General features: G+C 51.5%; 1 protein-coding gene across 16 annotated transcripts in view; it reads right to left on the bottom strand.

The window, feature by feature from the left end:
• AGAP1 (ArfGAP with GTPase domain, ankyrin repeat and PH domain 1) overlaps positions 1-20,051 on the bottom strand; it is a 558,467-nt gene that overhangs the window by 119,387 nt on the left and 419,029 nt on the right. For 14 of the 16 annotated variants that reach the window (XR_014829145.1, XM_021075539.2, XM_021075540.2 and 11 more), the window contains one exon: positions 15,649-15,810. The exons of the other annotated variants lie outside the window; for them this stretch is intronic. Coding sequence is in view for 13 of the 14 variants with exons in the window: in XM_021075539.2 (XP_020931198.1) it covers positions 15,649-15,810 (162 nt within the window). In the remaining variant the exon portion in view is untranslated. The remainder of the gene's footprint in view (positions 1-15,648; positions 15,811-20,051) is intronic. 16 annotated transcript variants of the gene reach the window in all.

Raw genomic sequence — 20,051 nt, 5'->3', positions numbered from 1 at the left:
AAAAATTGAACATGGACTCAGATATTTGCACACCATGTTCACTACAGCATCACACAAGAGCGGCAAGGTGTAAACCATTCAAGTGTCTCTCAGCAGATGCACAGATAGACAAAACATGGTCTATCCAAACAATGGAAGGTTATTTGGCCATAAAAAGAAATGACACAGGCTACAACATGGAGGAACCTTGAAAACATGATGTAGGTGAAAGAAACCAGACATAAAAGGACAAGTATCATAGAATTCCATCTATATAAAATGTCCAGAATTAGGCAAATCTGTGGAGACAGAAAGTAGATTAGACGCTATTCAGGGCTGGCTGGGGGAGGAGGAAACAGAGTTATTGCTTAATGGTTATGGGGGTTTCTATTTGAAATGACAAAAGTTTTGTTTTAATTTTTTTAATTAAAAAAGATTTTTTTGGCCACACTTGTGGAAGGTAGAAATTCTCAGGCCTGAGATCAAATCCACACCATAGCAGTGCCAAGGACAGATCCTTAACCCGCTGAGCCACCAGGGAACTCCTGGAATGACCAATAAAGTTTTGGAAATAGCTAGTGGCAGTGGTTGTAAAACACTACGAATGTAATTAATGTCAGTGACTTGTAGACTTAGAAACAACCTAAATCTCCCTCAAGAGATGAATGGACACAGAATATGTGGTGTATACATATGTGCACACACACACATGCACACAAAGAAATACTACCACATATATGTGTATATGCACACACAAAATGAAATACTACCATATATATATATGTATATACACACACACAAAATGAAATACTACCATATATACGTATATACACACACACAATGAAATACTACTCAGCCATAAAAAATAAAATAATGCCATTTGCAGCAACATAGATGGACTAGAAATAACACTGCGTGAAGCAGGTCAGAGAAAGACAAATGCCATATGATAGCACTTAGACGTGGAATCTGAAATATGACCCAAATGAACTTATCTACTAAACAGAAACAGACTCACAGACATAGAGAACAGAGCTGTGGTTGCCAAGGGGGAGGGAGGCAGGGGAAGGAGGGAGGGGGAGTGTGGAGTTCGCAGATGTGAACTATTATACACAGAATGGATACACAGCAAGGAACTATTGTCCAGCACAGGGAACTGTGATCAGTGTCCCTCTGATAAACCTTAACAGAAAAGAATGTGAAAAAGCATCTATTTATATCTATGATATATATAATATACATATAACTGAATCACACTGCAGTACAGTAGAAATTAACACGTTTTAAATCAACTCTACTACAGTAAAATAATTTTTAAAATAGAAAGGGAGAGAAAGACGATGGTGTGGATGGGGAAAGGGGGAAAGAGAAGGAGTGAAATGAGAAAAGAGAAGCAAGAATGAGGCAAAGGAGGATCGGGTAGCTCTGGAGGAGGAGCGGCGAGCAGAGGACGGGCCCCGGGGAAGGTCCGGGCACAGCCCTGCCTGACAGCCCTGGGGGCCTCCATCCCGACAGCGGAGCCCTGGTCCTTTTTGTGACATGGAGCTCCCACCTGCCATCCCCCGGGGTCCCATCCAGCCAGGAGACCCGAGTCACGCTGGGCAGCCCTCCCCTCCCAGCTTCCTCCAGGCCGACCACCTGCAGCCTTGAGCCCCTCGATACGGACCCCTGAGCCATACGATACCCCGTCACGTGTCAACCAGCAGACCCCGCCACCTTGACCGTGTGCAGGAGCAATCGGAAAGACTGAACCAAAAGTTACACCGGGAACTAGACTTGGCCTATACACATTAATGGCTTTCAAATCCTGCCTTAGGAAAGGAACTTGGAAAAACATAGCTCTCCTGGGCGAACTACACCGATTTGCTGTGATCAGAAACAGAACGGACCAGGTTATTGATGCCAACATCTCAACCTCCAAATGTCCAAAGGAAAAAAACCAGGGACCCTCTACGGACATTATGGAGCCGCTCCTGGTCTGGAGGACACAGTGGCCCAGGGGTGGCTGTTCTCCTCCGTGAGGGCCCGTGACGAGGGTGTTTCTAGGCTGTTCTAAGACAAGCCATGTCTACGTGCCTTCCTGTCCAGTAGAACAGGAGGGGGCTTGCAAACACCTGTCTCCTGAGCTCGCAGAGAAGCCATGATGATACAGGTTCCATTCACTGCCTACAAGCTGCTCCTCCATCGGTCACTGCGGGCAGGTGAGTCCCCTCTTCTCCCTCACCTCCTGCTGCAGGTGTCTGATTCCCCCCCCAGTGTGAGGACAAAACTAACATTTGTTGGGAGGGAGGAAATTCAAGAAAGTAGTTGACTTACATTGTTTGCATCAGTTAATCAATCGGCCTTTTCCGAGTAATTACATGTTAATTACACGAGGTATTCTGCATTCAGTGATGAAACAGTATTTTCAAGCTATTGGCTCTTTAAATGGGAGCACTGGGGTCCCTTGCTCAGGTCAAATCTCTCCGCTGTCAACATCTTCCTAAAAGGTATGTCAACTTTCTAAAATTCCTACCTTAAAACTTGAACCATTTGCTCACTGTGAATCGGATACTTTCCAGTTGCTACAAAACTACATTTTGTCCACCTACTGAAACATAGCCAAGGGTACAATGACAGATTTAATGGCTTGAACAGTAACTTATTGAAACTAAGAAATGCATGTGGATGGTTCATGACACTCTTCTTTTACGTGAATTTGATCCTCAGGAAAAGCCCTAGATAAGCCAAGACTGGGAATGAGGCGAGACCCCCTGAGAAGACCCACACGCCCTGCCGAAGGGGGAGACCTGAGCCCGAGCCCCGTTCCTTTGAGCGTCAGGGAGGGCACAAGGGGAGGGTACAATCAGAGTGTCTGGCACGCAGCAAGGGCTCGGTAACTGGGTGCAATCATTACTGCTCACCGAGGGTCAACCTTGATTTTCTGTTTTGCAATGTTTTTCTTTTAAAGCTGCATCGCTAAATCTAAATTTTGATAAAAGAGTTCATTTTCATGATGCTGAGGAAGAACAAACCCTCTGTGTCTTTGGGCAGAACACGAAATTTAGGATTCTGGTAGGTTTCCTTGGGCTGTTCAGTAACCATGCCTACAGCAACCCTCGATTCTGCAGAGCCCACCAAAGAGGAAAATCGCAGAAAGCAGGACCCGGGCAAAGGAAAAACCAAGTTGAAGAACAAAGCCGTCCTGCTATGCGTGCCATTAAGAAGGGTCAAATCAAGTCATCAAGGTACCCCGTGTGCAACGAGAGGGGTCCATCCTATGTCACCCCAGGAACTGAGGCCACGGGGAGCACCGAGCCTTCGGTCCCTTCAAGACAGATTTTCGGAAACACCCCACACCGATCACTTGCCTCGGCGTGGCCAGTTCCTCGCCTCGCACACAAAACGGTGGCAAGAGCTTGGACGTTAGCCTGGCTGATGGTTCTGAGACCACCCACACGCCAAGAATCGGAACGAAGCGGTTAACAGGAGGAAGGAAGAATCCTAGATTACAATGGTTTCCCCTGCTGTGCTGCACACCGTCTGCCTAGCCGTCTCCGCTCCACAATGGGTACCATCCAGCGAACACTCTGGTAGGGAAAAAATCCCATCTTTTCAAGCATCAGTGGCCTCGAGATCCGTAATGGGAGGTACACGACTGGGGAAACGATGAGGTGACAGTGGGCAAGGGCACGGGCTGCCGTCTGCACCAAACCCAGCTGCGTGGACACGAGCCCTCCCATCACTCAAGACCGGCCAGCCGCCGCCGCCGACAACGGCACGAAGAAGTCCCTACCTCTTTCCCCACAGACGACGGTCCCTCTAGCTAATTCATGCTTCCGCAGAGACGGAAACGAGCCGCCAGCGATCCATCTTCCTGGAGCTTGGAGCCTCACCTGGATTCATCTGGGAACCTGAACCCGGGGGTCACGTCCCCGAACCTGTCCTCCACGCGCAACACGTGTGCTCGGCGCCCGGTGCCCCGAAAGCCCTTAACCGTGATCAAACAAGACATCGTTAAACGGACATCCGATGGAAACGAGGGACGCCTCAGACGGGACGAGGAGGGCCGACGCCCGAAACGGCTCCTGCGGGCCTTTTTCACCTGAGGCCCTCTCCAGACGCACTTTTGCTATTAAGCCAAACCCAAAGAAAGGTAATCAATTCCAACTAAAAAGCACTTATCCTGGGAGGACGGTGTGCGCGGTACTTCAAACCCCTGGCTGGCTGCCAAACCCAGACAACAGCCATCAATGCTTCCGACTCTGCGAGGAGCACAGGGCCATGCATAATTGACTAGAAGATGGGCTAGAACTGTGGCCCATCAGTGTGTGATCAAAAACGCGTGGAATATTCAGCACCACTTGATTACACGGAGGCTCGTCCTTTCACTCTCCTCGTGAAATCTCTCCAAGGTCCAGAGTACTGTAATAAGACCATTACTGTCAAGCGGTACGAATCGCAGGCAATGAGTCTTGGGATAGGAAGTCATACTTCACAAGCTCCCCTGGTCTCTCTCTCTCTCTCTCTTTTTTTTTTTTTTTGTATTTTACTGCATGCAGAGGCAGCAGGGCGACGAGGTGGCAGATAATGATCACATCACTGTGTGGCAACTAGAAAGGCACTTTTAAGAAAAAGCAGAGAGAAATCAGCTTAAGAGAAACTAAAACATTTTCCCTTGGCTTTCTTTCCCCTCCAAAAAAAAATTAAATAGAATTAAACTGTGTGCAGTAGTCGCTTTCATGAACTCTGCTATCATGTCATTGAATTTAACCATTTGAGAGATTTTCATATTGCAGCAAAGCCCATTACCCCACAGACAAATGGCCAATTTTCTCTATGTCCTGAGTACAAAAGAAGCCTTGTTAAGGTTGTGTGTGTGTGTGTCAGTGGCGATGCCTGAAGTTTTCGCCGTCCTGGCTTCTTTCATTGGCGACAGCACCCTGGGCTTAAAGCCTGGCGCCTGTTCTCTGTCTGAGAGGAGACAGGGATGCAGCTGAAAGGCAAGGCCACGTTTGCAGCGACGGGCAGGTAAACACAGAGCTGATGTCACCCGCACCTGTTCCCAAGCATTAATAATGCATCTCAGCAAAACAAGAGGCAGTCAGACTCGGCAACAAGGTGAGGCACACATCGGATTAACACTTCCACCGGGAGTTCCCTGGTGGCTCAGCCAGTCAAGGACCTGGCGTCACTGCTGTGGTTCTGCTTACTGCTGCAGCTCAGGCTCGATCCTTGGCCTGGGGAACTTGGTCAACAGCTCCCCTCCTGCCGCCATCTGTCCTTAGAAATGCTCATTCCCCTCGTTCGGAAGAACCAAGGTCACCATCCTCAGAATGGACTTAAAAATGGGGCTCAGTGCATCCCAGTTAAATACCCCCAAGTTCAAAAAAGGGCAGTGCCGTCCCCTGCCTGTTCTCTAATCCTGCGTGATCTGTCTGCCGACGAACTGAAGCAGCAATCTCTGTCCCTTTCTGGAATGTATGCGTGTCTGTGAGCACACGCGCACACGAGAAAAACAACAGTGTCTGCAAAGAAGCCACGTGACAACAGGGCCCCTGAGGAAAGAGGCTGAGATCAAAAGGAGTCATGGGACTCACTGCTTCCAAGGCCTTCAGGGTGATGGGGGTGGGGGGGCCTGGCCCTGCGGAGCCGAGATGAGGAGAGACAGCGCAGAGGCAGGAGCAGCCCCAGGAACCGCAGGGCTGAGAGCCACAGGCTGCGGAAGGCTCCTTCAAGCCCAAGCTGCCAAAACCCTGGCCAGGGAGACGGCACAGGGGCAAGGCAAGCCACGAAGAGACTTCTGGGTCCTGGAGGCCCGAGGCAGACCTCAATTCACACTCACCTGCTGATCTCCGGCAAAGGACCTGAGGTCACTGAACCGCTGTCCTCATTTGTGAAAACGCAGATAACAGCCCTCCCTGCCCACACTGCCGGGTGTCTGAAGGATGGAATACGAGGAATCACGTGTGTAAGAGCAGCCGCTGAACCCTGGCCTCCTGCCTTGATGTTCAAGTATCTAACAAGGGAGCCAGGACCCTGGGAGGGCAGGGGCGGTGAGCAGAGCAGGCACGCTCCGCAGAGCGACCGGGGCCAGGCCCCCCAGGTAGAAAGTTACAAAGTTTTACAGGCCGAGTGTTTGTGTTCTCTCAAAGTGCACTGGTTCAAGCCCTAACCGCCAGTGTCATGGTATCTGGAGTTGAGGACTTTGGGTGATAATTAGGGTTAGATGAAGTCAAGAGGGTGGGGCCCGCGGGATGCAGTTAGTGGCCTTCTGAGAAGGACCAGTGCGATCTCCGGGCACGGAGGAAAGGCCATGAGGTCACGGCGAGGAGGCCGATGCTGCAGGCCAGGAACCAACAATCAATGCTGCACCTTGATCACGGACTTCCAGCCTCCAGAACTGTTAGAAATTACTTGATAGCAGTACCAGGCACAGCTCTTGGCCTGCGGTGGTGATTAATGCGCTTTGATGGAACAAGTTAATTGTGGTGTAAGCCACTTGGTCTTGGTTTTGTTTTGGCTGGACACCAAGTGAGAATTTTGATCTTACGCTTTCCATTTGCCAAGGTGCTTTCACATGGACTGCGTTTTGCATTTAGCCGCTTGTTTGTTTGTTTGTTTTACATCTTTAGGAAGAGGAACGAAGTCTCCTCTATTTGGGGGATAAAACACTGCCTTGTTTCTTTTTTCTTTTTTTTTTTGGTCCTTTTACCTTTTCTAGGGCCGCTCCCGCGGCATATGGAAGTTCCCAGGCTAGGGGTTGAATCGGAGCTGTAGCCACCGGCCTACGCCAGAGCCACAGCAACGCGGGATCCGAGCCGCATCTGCAACCTACACCACAGCTCACAGCAACGTCAGATCCTTAACCCACTAAAAGGGCAGGGATCGAACCCACAACCTCATGGTTTCTAGTCGGATTCGTTAACCACTGGGCCACGATGGGAACTCCTGCCTCATTTCTTTATGGCCAGGACTGGGGCTTGCAGGGTGGGGGAGACGCAGCTGGAACATCTCCATACAAACCTCCCCAGGGACTTTCTCTCCCGAAGCCCCCTGGACTTTGGGTCGAACGCAGAGGGTGTGAGTGATGGGGGGGTGGGGGGCTGGGTGAGGCTGAGACTCAGGAAATTCAGATGTGTCACCGCATCTCTCTACTGGGCATTACAGTTTCCATTTGCATCCCTGTATCTTCTGCGATAAAACGCAGTCAGCAAGGTCAGAACATAAAAACGACACAAGCCATGAGAATCGTGACGCGCACACGTCCTGAACGGCACCGGCAAAGACGCCGACAGCTCCGCCCTTGCGAGGATGTCACGAAAATGACTCGGAGAAATTATCTGGGAATCTCCTGAAGGTCAGTGGACTCGGGGTCTCCCCACTGAGGCAGCATTCCAAGCCCAGGGTGCCCGGAGGCAAACGCCCTTCCTGGGTCCTGCTGCCGGACACTGGAGGCCGAGGGTGGCTCCTGCAGGAAAAGCACCTCTACGCTGAGGGCCCGTAAAAGGCACCGGGGCTGCTGCAGGTCGGGCGGCCCGGAGCAGAAGCGGGACAACAGTCTGACTTGTTCAAGGGCGAGCCCCTCTTCTGCTCTGCAGGAGACTGAGAATGTCCTGTTGCACCAGGGGTGTCCCCAGCGCCAAGTCACCTGCTGATGCTCAGATGGATCACCTGTTCACTTTCCTATCTTCTCCCTTTTGCAGAATAGCAGACATTTCATTCTCTGCAGAAAGGGGGTGTGAGTGGTTCCCCCTCCTCTGTGGAACCCCCAGGACTCGGCCAGGGCCCCGTGGGCTCCCTGCACAGGCCGCTCAGGTGGCTGCGGCTTGTTTACCTATTTATTTATATATAGGTCATGGAGACCTACCCACAGGACATGGAGGTTCCCAGGCTAGGTGTCGAAGTGGAGCTGCAGCTGCCGGCCTACGCCACAGCCACAGCCACGCCAGATCCCAGCCACATCTGCGACCTACACCATAGCTCACAGCCACGCCGGATCCTTGACCCGCTGATTGAGGCCAGGGATTGAACCTGCATCCTCATGGAGACTAGTCGGGTTCGTTACTGCTGAGCCACCACGGGAACCCCCACCACAGCAGGGTTAGGGATCTGCTTTCTCGGCGGGACAGTGGGCCTCCTGAAGGCAGGGCCACCTCATCACTTTGACAGCTGGTCCCAGGCCCAGCTCTTGGCCCTCGGTGGGTGACTGATGAACTTTCACGGAACTGAATCTAACTCTTTAGTTTGCGTGGACTTTAAAAAAAAAAAAAAAAAAGACCAAAAAGAAAAAAAAAATCCTTCTCTTGTTGTCAGCTCGTGATGATGGGAACCCTCAGTTCCGGCTTCTCCTGCTGTGATCAAGTCATCTTTGTTTATCTCCGACCTGCCGGCCTCCACAAAGGATCAGTGAGCGCTGCCCGCGCGCGCGTGTTTGTGTCGGAAGGACTGTGCCCTGCAGGACGGCTTTCGAGTCAACTGTGCCCCATCTATGATGTCAATGTCTACAGTAAACCCAGATCTACTCAATTGCGGCAAGTTCATTCTTGTGGGAGCTGGAGTCGCCACCGGAGAACTCTCTCTGGAAAAATGATCTGGTTTGTGGCGGGGAGGCAAGTCCAAGAGAGTACACAGCTCTCTCCCATCCCGACCCGACCCGCTCAGGGGGAAGAAACCTGCTCCCTCCCCAGAATCCGGGTCCCTGCATTCTAGGAACACCTCCCAGGAGGAGGTCCCAGGGCTTGATTTTTTGGCATTCGCTCCAGTTACCTACTCAGCTCGGTGGTTCATTCCGATGCACTAACCAACTAGTTTAACGACAAGGAGGTTCACTGAAGTCCTTACTGTTGGTTATGGAACTTTTATGGAGTGGATTACAGAGGCTTCTTTTCTTTCCTTTTGCAGAAGGCAGCTCCCAAAATTAAAACAAGCAGACAGATGAGTGCTGCTAGAATGTCTGCAAAGTAGGAAATGCAAGCGTGACGCACGGCAGCAAGACCCGAGCGCTTTCACGATCCTCCCTCCCGTCCCTCCAGCCACCTCTAAACACTACATCCCACGAGAAAGCCCCTGTGGACAGGAAGCCAACCAGGATGGCAGCTCCCTGGCCAGTCACGTGGGCACCACTGCCCCTAATGTGGAGCAACCCGCCTGTTAACTGTGCCCAAGGAGAGAGGCAAGATGAGAGCATCATGGTGATAAGACACCTGTAAAATCACCCAACTACCCAAACCCCCAAATTACCCAGTGATGCCCCCAACTGCCAGACATGCCACTTCACCCAGCGGTCACAGGTGAACCCGAGCGCCATGCACCCTTGGACGGCTTTCTGGTAAAAATGAGGCGGCAGGAAAAATGCGGCACAACGCTCCTGCCTGAGTCTTCCTTTCCTCTCCAAAGAGTCTTCCGTGATACCAACTAATTGATAAATTTTCCTAAGCCAAAAGGTAACCGCCCAATGAGAGTAACATCTGTTTTCTTAGTATCTAAGTAAAAAAAACCCACAAAAACCCAACCCTCTATATTGTGAACAATTCAACGTGTTTCAAGCTATAAATAGATGGCATTTAATGAAAGAATGATACCTTTTGGCACTGCTTTATTGAACAGATAACCGTTATGTATTAAATTTGCAGAATCTAAAACTAAGTTCTACAACGTATCAGCTTCCCCTTTTATTTTAAAAAATTTTTAATTATAGTTGATTTACAATGTTCTGCCAATTTCTGCTGTAAAGTGACCCAGTTATACACACACACACACACACACACGTATATACATTCTTTTTCTCACATTATCCTCCATCATGATCCATCACAAGCGACTGGATATAGTTCCCTGGGCTATACAGCAGAACCTGACTTTTAGCTCTCAAAGCTGTGTGGTCTCTCTTCTGGACCACCCATGCCTCTCTCAAATATTTTGCCTGAAATCCTAGGTACAGCCTCTGCTATTTGTCTTCTCTCCATCTTAAGGCTCTGAATGCCTTGGGGTGAGAAAGGAGTGAGTTTTATTTTTCCTCTCTCACGGAGCCAAACACTCCGTGCTTCCCCTGTGCCTGGGGCTGGAGAGTTGATGAAAGAATAAGATGATTCGCAATGTCAGCTTCTCCTGGAAAGAATGAAGGAAAACTAAGCCTGTCTGACCTCTGCGCCTCGGAGGTAAGGAAACTGGTAAACATGCCGGAGGGGCTTCACCTGACTGCTCCGTGGGCGCAGCTGTGATGGATAAGCCGTTTTTTCCCCACTGAAATGGAGACAGAGCCGCTGTGCCTTTTCCCCTACAGGATAATATTTCACTATCCATCCAGGATCGACCATACAATGGTTCTCTAAAGACCCAGGATGAATGACCACGGGTTGGAGGTGAGAAGGAGAAACTCACCTCCCTTCTGAGACCGTTGGAACCACGTACCATGAACCCAACAGGGCAAAACCACCGCCACCACCAATAGGCTTTCTGCATCATAAGATTGGGTAAATCCAGACCGGCCCTGCCTTTTTAGAGAAAGGTCTTTGCTACACAACTTCTAGGCGTGATGATCCCTGTAAAAGCCAGCGTCTTTACATGGAATCTGAGAAATATCAAGGAAGGCTGCCCCACTCCTGGGTTCAAAAGCCGCTCTACGCACCTCAAAGACTTGCTTTTCGCCTGGTGGAAAGAGTTTGAGGCAGAGAATCAAGAGACAGCTCTGTCACCTACCAGCAACTTGACCCTGGACAAGAAAGCCACTTAACCTCTCTACTTCCGCCTTTTCCCTGGGGAAACGGGAAAATTAACACTCGATGCAAACTTGCATGAATGTTAGCAAACTAAGGAGAACCACCAGAGACCACTGGTATGTTTCAGCCATGATAAGCTCACCCCTGGAGCCTGGAGGGGAGGACGCCAGAAGGAATGGTGACTCAAAGGCAAGGCCAAAAGATGGCAGGTGGCCGAAGACCTGCAAAAGCCCCGCCGCCCAGGAGCTTGCCAGGCCCATCCTCTTCAATTTGGCTCCGGTCACAAATCCAGGGCCTCTGGGGCTATCATCCTTCCAGAAGCTGGATTCCACTACAATGGCCCAACCAGTGCGGGACTTGCTGCAGGGGACCAGGGACCCCGCCTCTCAGGGTGGCCCTGGCTCTTACAAAGTTTTCCTTTTAGTATCTGAACCCCAAATCCACCTCCTTGAAGCTTCTACCCGTTGGTCTCAATGAACCCCATCAGGCCCACTCGGGACCAGTCAGAACGGTCTTTCCATCTCTGAACCCAGACAGGATGGCCCCATGCCCCATGGGCTGGGTCGCCAGCCTTGGTACCACGTCTGAATCTGCTTTTGTAGAGTCCAGTGCCCAGATCCGAGCCTAGCCCTTTTCTTCAATATAATTCATAATTCTGAGCAAATTGAACCCTATTTATTTATTTATTTAGGTCTTTTTAGGGCTGCGCTCATCGCATTTGGAAGTTCCCAGGCTAGGGGTTGAATCAGAGCTGCAGCTGCAGGCCTACACCACAGCCACAGCCACACGGGATCCTTAATCCACTGAGCGAGGCCAGGGAGCAAACCCACATCCTCATGGATACTAGTCAGGTCATTAGTGTTGAGACACAACAGGAACTGCCCAAACCCAATTTAAAATCAAGAATACCAAGGATATTTTATATCCTCTATGAAATATGAGTCCAAGCAGTATGCAGAAGTTATTTGTTTGTTTTTTTTTGTTTGTTTTTTTGGTATACAGTTGTTTTGTTTTTATACGGAAGTTTTTTTTTGTTTTTTTTTTAAAGCTTATTACCATCTTCTCATCGTTAATGATAAGGCTGGAGGATGCTGGTTTCTGAGACGCTCTCTCTCTAACTCAACGGTGAAGCGCCCTAGTTCTGACATTCCTAATGGGCAATCTAGTTTTCCTGGATCAAGATATCAAAAAGCTGGGTATTACTTCAAAAAGGGCCACAGAATTTGAAACTCTCACACAGTTCGAGAGAGTGTATTATGGACAGAATAGATCTAAGCCTCCAAGAATCTCCTGGAAGGAAAAACCTTATTTCCATCAGGGGCACCAAGGGTCCCCCCCCGCTGTGGACAGAGTTTCTGACCTTGGAAGCAGCACAAACATCATGATTATCTACTTCTGGCCTTGACTTTCTGAACAAAGATGCCACAAAGGTAAGAAACATCTGGCGCCAGAATCTCTGTACTCGGCTCAGAGCCTGGGAAGACTGTGGGGGGCTCTTTTTTGAACTTAGCGAGGGGACAGCACAGAAACGTACACAGGGAGATCCAACCCCTCCCTCGGTGGGCTCTGGCCAGCCCCTGGGGGCCGAGCAGGTGGACAGAGGCTTCTGGTTTACTGCCCTGATGAAAGGTCAGTGGACAGACATGCCCAGGGGCTTGTGAGAAGCACCATGAAAGGTGTGAGCAGCACACAGCTTCTGCTGGCTCACCGCCGCCTGCCCTCCATCGCCCGGGGAGGCAGGCCTGAGCGGCAGTATCAGTAGCTATTCATGTCCTTTGGCTTCAGGTTGGGTTTGATCAAGGAGGTGGCAGGAGACCAGAGGCAGGGAGGAGAGTGAGGTTAGGCACTTGCCCGGGGCTCCCGCATCCTCTGGGTCACTGGGTTGGCATGCGTCCCTCTGTCAAAGGGGACAAGGCTCCTGATGGAGGCCTTCCCCAGACACCTGCTTCTCTGGGCCCTCACAACTGGCTCCTCCTTTCCCGTTACCCCCGGGGCCCGCACCATCCCCGTAGCTCCTCCCACACCCAGTCCCTCCCATCAGTGACCCCGGTGAGGGCTCCATGTTCTCCTAGGACCCTGACTGAATTCGCTAACTTTTGGTGGAATTTTATTTTTCTTACACTGTAAAGAAATTTGAGTCTAGTCATCTGGAGTGTGTCAAAAACCACACGATTCACCTACTTTGCAACATCATTTAGAGAACTTTTTATATCTGCCAGTGCAACTTTCCAGCACAAGGTCAAGCAAAAGAGAATATACGGCTAATAACAAGTCACAGTGCCTTGCAGGAAAGAGACGTGGAAATATTTTTTATAATTCAAATTAAACCATCTTCTGAAAACATACAACTGCCTTTAATCTCAAGAACAGAACGCTTCGTTTTGATGGGCTCCACAATACGCTTTAATAGTTGCTAAGGGTATGAAAAATACTGTATGTCACTGAATCTAAAATGACCTCAACGGAACGATGTGTTCTGACTTCAGAGATGTTAAAAATGTGAAGAAAAAAAAAAAAAAGAGTATATGCTGTGGATACGATCAAACACAGCCTGTCTCACAAAAATGACTCATTTAGTTTGGGAGGTAACTTTTCCTAGGGGGAAAAATGATACAGTTTCTTTTTAGAGAAAACCTGTCTTATTGTCTCTTGGAAAGATGTCACGGCCACCGTGTTGCAAAGACAACACTCTTTTAACTACAAAGCGAGGGACAGGATCCTTTCAAACCATCAGCTCTGAACTCCTGAGCACACACCCACCAGCATTCCTCACCCACGCCCCAGATGCTGTTGTGATGTCTAATCCGGGTGCTTCTAGGCTGCCCGGAAGTCATCTTTCTGTCTGCGTCACTGTCTCAGCAGGAAGGCCTTTTCATGAACGGGTCCGTGGTCGTTCTGGGTCGAGGACCTGACTCAGCCCCGTCACAGGCTATTGCCCGGGGCCCCCAGGAGACCCCAGTGACTCAGGAAGAAGACGGAAGCCTCGCAAGGCACCCAAGGCACTTCTCATCATTTCTCAGGCTTCCTGCAAACTGCCTGGATGGCGGGGGCACGCGACTGGAACCAGCAGCCCGACTGACCACGCGACCTCACTAGTTTACTCCCAGGCTGTCCCTCCTCCCCGTGGTTCTCACTCCGGCGACAGGTGGGCGGGGTACTTAAAACGGGTAACACGCAGGTAATGCAGTTACAGGTGGACGTGACAGTCGTGGTTGGGAGCACGTGACGAAGGTAAAACGAAGCCTTTCCCTCAAGCAGATACCCTTCCTCCCGGGGCGTGGGGGCTCAGGGCCCCCACCGCGGGGAGAGGCCACATATCCTCCTGACGCGGCCCCAGGCCCCTTGTGGGTGGGGTGTGGCCACGTGCGCGTGGCGGATGCTTTTGCTGCAGTGGCTGGAAAGCACCCCCACAGCGCAGCATCTGGGGCCCACTTCTTTCGCAGTGGGAAGGTCAGTGGTGTCTTGGTGGGCGCTCTGACCCATAATCCTCACTTGTCACCACTGCTGATAGAACAGAACCCTCCTCATTCATCATAACGGAGAAAAATCGGTTTTTATCGGCCAGACGTGTTAGCAGGAAGCGATGGGAGGCCAGATGGTCAGGGCGGTGGTGAGGAAGGGCTTTCAGACCCTTCCCGGCACAGTGAGAGGCCCGCAAGCTCCTTGACACTGAACCTCAGCCTCCTCATTATAAACAAAAATGCCACCGACCCACACACAGAATTACAGCAAGTCACCCCGCGCACGTCCCAGAAGCTCTGTTCCTTCCTTGCTGACGGATACAGAGTGGGTTTGGAGGCCTGTCTTTGGATGTTAACGGGGAACAGGCTTCTTTTTTTTTTTTTTTTTGTCTTTTTAGGGCCTCACCTGCAGCATATGGAGGTTCCCAGGCTAGGAGTCAAACTGAAGCTATAGCTGCTGGCCTGCACCACAGCCACAGCAACATGGGATCCGAGCCACGTCTGCGACCTACACCACAGCTCACGGCAACACCGGATCCTTAACCCACTGAGCGAGGCCAGGGATCGAACCTGAGTCCTCAAGTATGCTGTTTGGGTTCTTAACACGCTGAGCCACAACGGGAACTCTAAAAATTGCAGTTTTGAATAGTCAAACAAGTATTCAGAAAACGTGCGGCAGAAATAAGGAAAAAGGGTTTAAGTTATGAAGGCAGGTCTCGAATTTACACAGGATCACGGTGGAAACCAGATTCTTTTACTATGACTGGTCTCACAAGTAATTATTCACATGGCACAATGCTGTGACATGTTAATTTCCCTTTGAAGTATTTAACGTGTTTATTATAACGATTCATCTCACCTCCTACACTGCGAGTGTGTGCTTGGGCTGGTGTATTCCCACGTGCATCCGTGGCATAAAAAAACACATACGCCCCTCAGAAGGAGCCACTTCTCAAAGATCGCATCAGGCCATCACGGAGAATAAAAACTCAGGACTCCACAAACCAAAAGAATCAAGACGGACTGTGTCAACGGGAACACAGATGGAGCTCGCAAAACAAAAGGCGTGATGGATGCTGATGGAAGAGGCGTTTATCAACACACGCCGCTGAAAGCCAGGCTCAGAGCGGCTCTCTTCTCAGAATGAGACTGGCTGGTATCAGGGAAGATTCCCACACGAGGAGGAATACAGCAGCGCCCAGCTCTAGTGGAGCGGACGCCTTGACCCAGGTTTGCAAGGTTGGCCAAGACCAAACAAGTTGACCAGATGTCTGAAGGGGACCCCAGCGTGACACCTGCCGGAAGGTAAGGCAGCTGATTGGCCTTTCTTTGGAATCCATGAGTGAGGAGAGGGCCCCCCAGCACCACCCTGTAAACAGAAAGCACACCTAGTGCCCTGAGCGCCGGTGCCGCTGCGGCTCGGAGGGTATAGGGTTTCACACATCAGAAGAATACAAATTAATTTGCAGCAACCCAGACGCTGCCCCAGAAATCCCCGGAAGCCTTACCGTCAGCAGTGCCGGAGAGGCCGTCGGCTTTGAAGTTGCTGGTGCTTTTCTTCCTGCGATGCTTCTTTCTGTTGGCGTGGGGGGAGGGGGGCGGGTCGAGCTTGGGGCTGGTGGTGCTGGAGATGCTGGGGCTGGAGCACACGGAGTCGCCCAGCCCCGTGTCTGCCGCCGGACCGGAAAAGGCAAGAGAAGGCAAAGGTTAACACTCGCAAAGCAGACCTGGCCAAAGCGCTACAGCCGCGGTCCTCCAGCATCCAGTTCCACGATTCACACGGCGTCTGGAGGCCCAGGGCGCCCCCTGCTCTAAGGCGCCCCCTGCCGTAACGAAGCAGGCGCTCAGTGCTTTCTGCTGCGGAGAATCTGAGGCTCCCTCTTTCGCGGGGCTGGGGTTCTGGCAAAGGCAAGTCAGAAGTGCATGCCTTCTGCTTATTTTTCTCTTTCCAAAATTACCTTGATATATGAGGAAGGAAATAAAGACACTAAGGAATACATATGAAAGTGTCATCTCAGATGGGGCTGATTCAGCGTGGGCACAGAGGACAAAGCTATTCCTCATTCTTTTTCTTCTATGCCCAACACGACACACGAGGCCTGTCAGTTTATTACGAGTGAGAAGCGGCCCTCACTCCCGCCCCCACCAATGTCCAGCCATAGCGTCTGGAAGTCCTTAGAGCAGACATGCCCATTTTTTGTGGTTGTTGTTCTTTTTAGGGCTGCACCTGCAGCCTATGGAAGCTCCCAGGCTAGGTGAAGAATCAGAGCTGCAGCTGCCGGCCTCACTTGACCCACTGAGTGAGGCCAGGAATTGAACCCGCATTCTCATGGATATGAGCCTCAGGCCCTTAACCCACTGAGCCACAACGGGAACTCCAAGACCTGCCAATTTTTGATTCACAGAAGCTACTCACAACATTTTAAAACCAGCGCACAAATGCGATAATTCACCGCAAGTGAAAATTTCCATTTATTCTATCCATCTTTTACCTTCAGCCGAGAGAAGAACAAAATCCTGTTCAGAGACCTGAAATGAACACGTATTTCAACCGAATGAAAAAGCACATGGAGAAAGTGATGGAGAAACACCATCCAAACATCTCCGAAGTCAATTCTGAATTTCATGACTTAGCATCCCTGTGACTCAAGAGACAGAACGTTCTACGCACGGTATTTCATTTGTTCAATGAATCTTTTTTTGGGGACTTCTGTGGACCAGCCGCTTTTCTAGACGTCGGAGACCCACCCCTGAGAAAAACATAAAGGTTCCTGTCTGAGTGGCACGGACACAGCAGTGGGGCCACAACCCAGGGTTTCTGACAGGCTGGTAGGAGCTGGGGAGGGAGAAGGAGGGTGGACGTTGGGGGGGGTGCCATTTTAAGGGGGGCAGACAGGGTGGGTCTCGCTCGGATGACCCGGGAGCCAGTGCCTGGGGGCAGAGTAAAGACACGAGATGACACTGAATTTAAAATAACGCACCGTCTGCTTCCTGAGAAACACAGATGGGCACACGCTCTCTTCGGCACGTGTGTGGTTCCGAGAGCACCTCGTGATGCAGCTTCCCGATGGCCTAAGACCAGGATCCGGTGCCTGGGTCTGCACGGTGGGAAGGTTGGCCTGTCGGTGCTCCCGGCCCGTGTAGAGGCAACAAGGGCCCCTGGGGCCCCTCCTGGGAGGGTGCAAGGATCAGCCACGACGGCCCCCTCGGGAGAACCCGCCTCGGGGAGGCCGGGATTCGAGGCTGAATCTTCATCATCTGAGCTCGCAGTCCAATGTGCCACCCGCTCTCCAGAGAAGCCACACTCACCCTTGGTCCGGGGCCTTAACCCCGGGCCGGGACGGCACAGCTAACCGGAGAAGGGCTCTCTTCTGCCGGCTTCGCACCTTTTCAGGGGTCCCGCTCTTTCACAATGTGAATCCTCCAAAAGCAGCGATTCTCACACCTATTTTAAAACTACCAGAGCCCACGGAGTAAGAGACGAAAGCTAGAGACACTCCAGAAAAGACGAAAAGGCGGGTCTACACAACACTCACACACCGTTTCAGAGGGTTCAGAAGTGGCCTGATGTCATGAGGGGGTCCAGAGACCCCAAGATCCTTTGCTGATCCTAAAGCCTCCCTTTCACATGTTGGCCGATGCCCAAACCTTTCCGTAAGTACCTGCGTACGTGTCAAATATCTTCTGCCCGGGTTTCTAAAGTCTTCTTCCTCTCTGACTCTTAAGTGTTAAGAACCTGCCCCTGGGCCCGGCAAGGTGACAGGCCATGGGGAAAACACTGTCCCACGCACGGCCCCACGCTCTAATCATGGAGGCCGATGGGGGGCACGCGCAAAGACAGCTGCCCTCTGCTGCAGCAGGGCTGGCGTTTGACTATTTCGCTGTGTCCGCGAGGTGTCCCCACACTTCAAAGCACCACGTTCATTCCTGACGACGTGTCTTAACCCTGACGTCACCCTATTGCCGGAATGCTCTCTCCCAGGCTACCATCTCTCACCTCTGAACGCCTGCTGATCCTCGAGGTGGGGCTCCGTGCCGTTGGCAGCCTGTCTGTCATCTGGGCGCAACGGGCCCGTCAGTTTCTCAGGGCAGCTAAAGGTGCCTCAGCCTCCACCCCCCACGGAGCGGCCCGATGCTCGGTACAAAGCGGATGCAGCATCGTAACATCAACACCCAGGTCCCTTCCATCACCCAGCGGTTCTTGAAGGTGGGTACCGCCATCCCTTTTTAAGATGCTCAGAGTATGCACGTAAGCTACATGGGCACCCAGCGGGCTTCCGTATATGTGCGGTGGCTCTATTTCTGGGTTCTCTATTCTTCTCCAGTAATCTTTTCATCTCTTTGTGTTCTACCAGCACGTGGTCTGGAACACCATGGCTATCTAGTCAGCTTGGCACCTCCTGTGGTAAGGCAAGTCCCCACACTTCATTATTCTTCACAATTGTCATAGCTCTTCTTGGCAATGCTGAGCAAACAACTCTGTATACTCACCCAAATCGATGGAAAAGATATTAAACAGGGTAAGGTCAAGAAAGAGTCTGGAAGCTTCACTCACCAGTCCACACCTGGAAGCTTTTGAGATACCTCATATTGTCTGCATCCAGCTCAGACACCTGCGAACTTGCCCACAAAGAAACCAGAACCAGCTTGTCAAGCACTTCCCTGAAAGCTGGATGGGTGCCCCTCTTACTATATGTTTGACGATTGAAAAACAAAAAAGGGAAATCCATTTAATACTTTTTCTCCTTAAGGAACTATCCCTTTTCAATGAAATCACTGCTTCTTTTTTAACGTGTACACCAAGCACGTGGGTACCAATCGAATTCAGAACCCTACCTGGACAGGGCTGTTAACTCCCTGGCTTGTGGCTCAGAATCCACCACTCTGGAAATGAAAATGGCACGTGCCTGTTTCTAAGCATCTCCCCTCCTTCCAGCCGCAGGAAACTTTCTCCAAAGTAATTGATGGGGACACAGAAGTCTCATGGCCCAGGTTTCTGAGCATCCTGGAATATGCGTAATTCAGGGAGAAATGCCGGACTCACTTGAAGCCATGGCGAAGTGCCACACTGGAGAAGCAGCTACTCGGAAGTGATGACAGCCACCCTCCTCTAGGGGCCCATCGGGGCCAACCTCACCGTCATCTTTTACAGCCTTCTTTTTGGGGGGTGTCTTTCAACACCGGTGGGTCCGCCCCTACGTGGCTCCATATCTCCACTAATGCGCTGGCTCCCCCCCGGGAACCCGTGCGCAGAGACATCTGGAAACTCTGGAGATATTCGAGGTTATCAGACTGAGCGGGTGGAGGTGCTACAGGCGTCAAGCGGGCAGAAGCCCGAGATGCTGAAAAATACCCGACAACACACAGGACAGCCCGGCCACAGAGAGCCATCCATCCAAGTCAAAAGTGAGAAATCTGTGGAAGCGGAGGCTGGTCCACTCCCCTTCAGCCCCCGGCAGTTGTCCAGCACTCCAGTCTGTCTGTGCAACATCCCTGACACCAGAGGCCTCCCCAGAAGGCTTGCTTGCCCTGGAACTTCCCTGCTGCTGGCCTGGAACCCGCCTGCAGCTCCATCATGAAGCAAGTGGGGCGCACAGGTGGGCAAGGCGTCCTCCCACCCCCACTGCTGCTCCCAGACCCCCCCCCCCAAGTCCAGCCCCTCTGAAGCTCACACCCTAAGATCCCGCTCCCTCCCCATGCCTCCCGGGGTCCTGCCCCTTCATTCACCGTGTTAGGAGAGGCCCACCCCGCCTCACCTGTGAGGACTGGCTGCTTCCAGATGCTCTCCCAGCATCCTGGCCTCTGGGCCCCCTCCCCACCTCAGTACCCCTTTCCTGGGCCTGGCCCTTTGGGTTCTCCTTTGGCCCCCACGTCCAGTCTCCTCACTCACCGCCACCAGCACTGCAGTCTC

The sequence above is a fragment of the Sus scrofa genome, chromosome 15 (assembly GCF_054392235.1).
Source record: "Sus scrofa isolate SSC_HxYL_T2T_F1_AM1 chromosome 15, Sscrofa_HxYL_maternal_Yorkshire_Landrace_v2.0, whole genome shotgun sequence".
Lineage (NCBI taxonomy): Eukaryota > Metazoa > Chordata > Mammalia > Artiodactyla > Suidae > Sus > Sus scrofa.
This window is presented reverse-complemented; position numbering and strand designations above follow the sequence as displayed.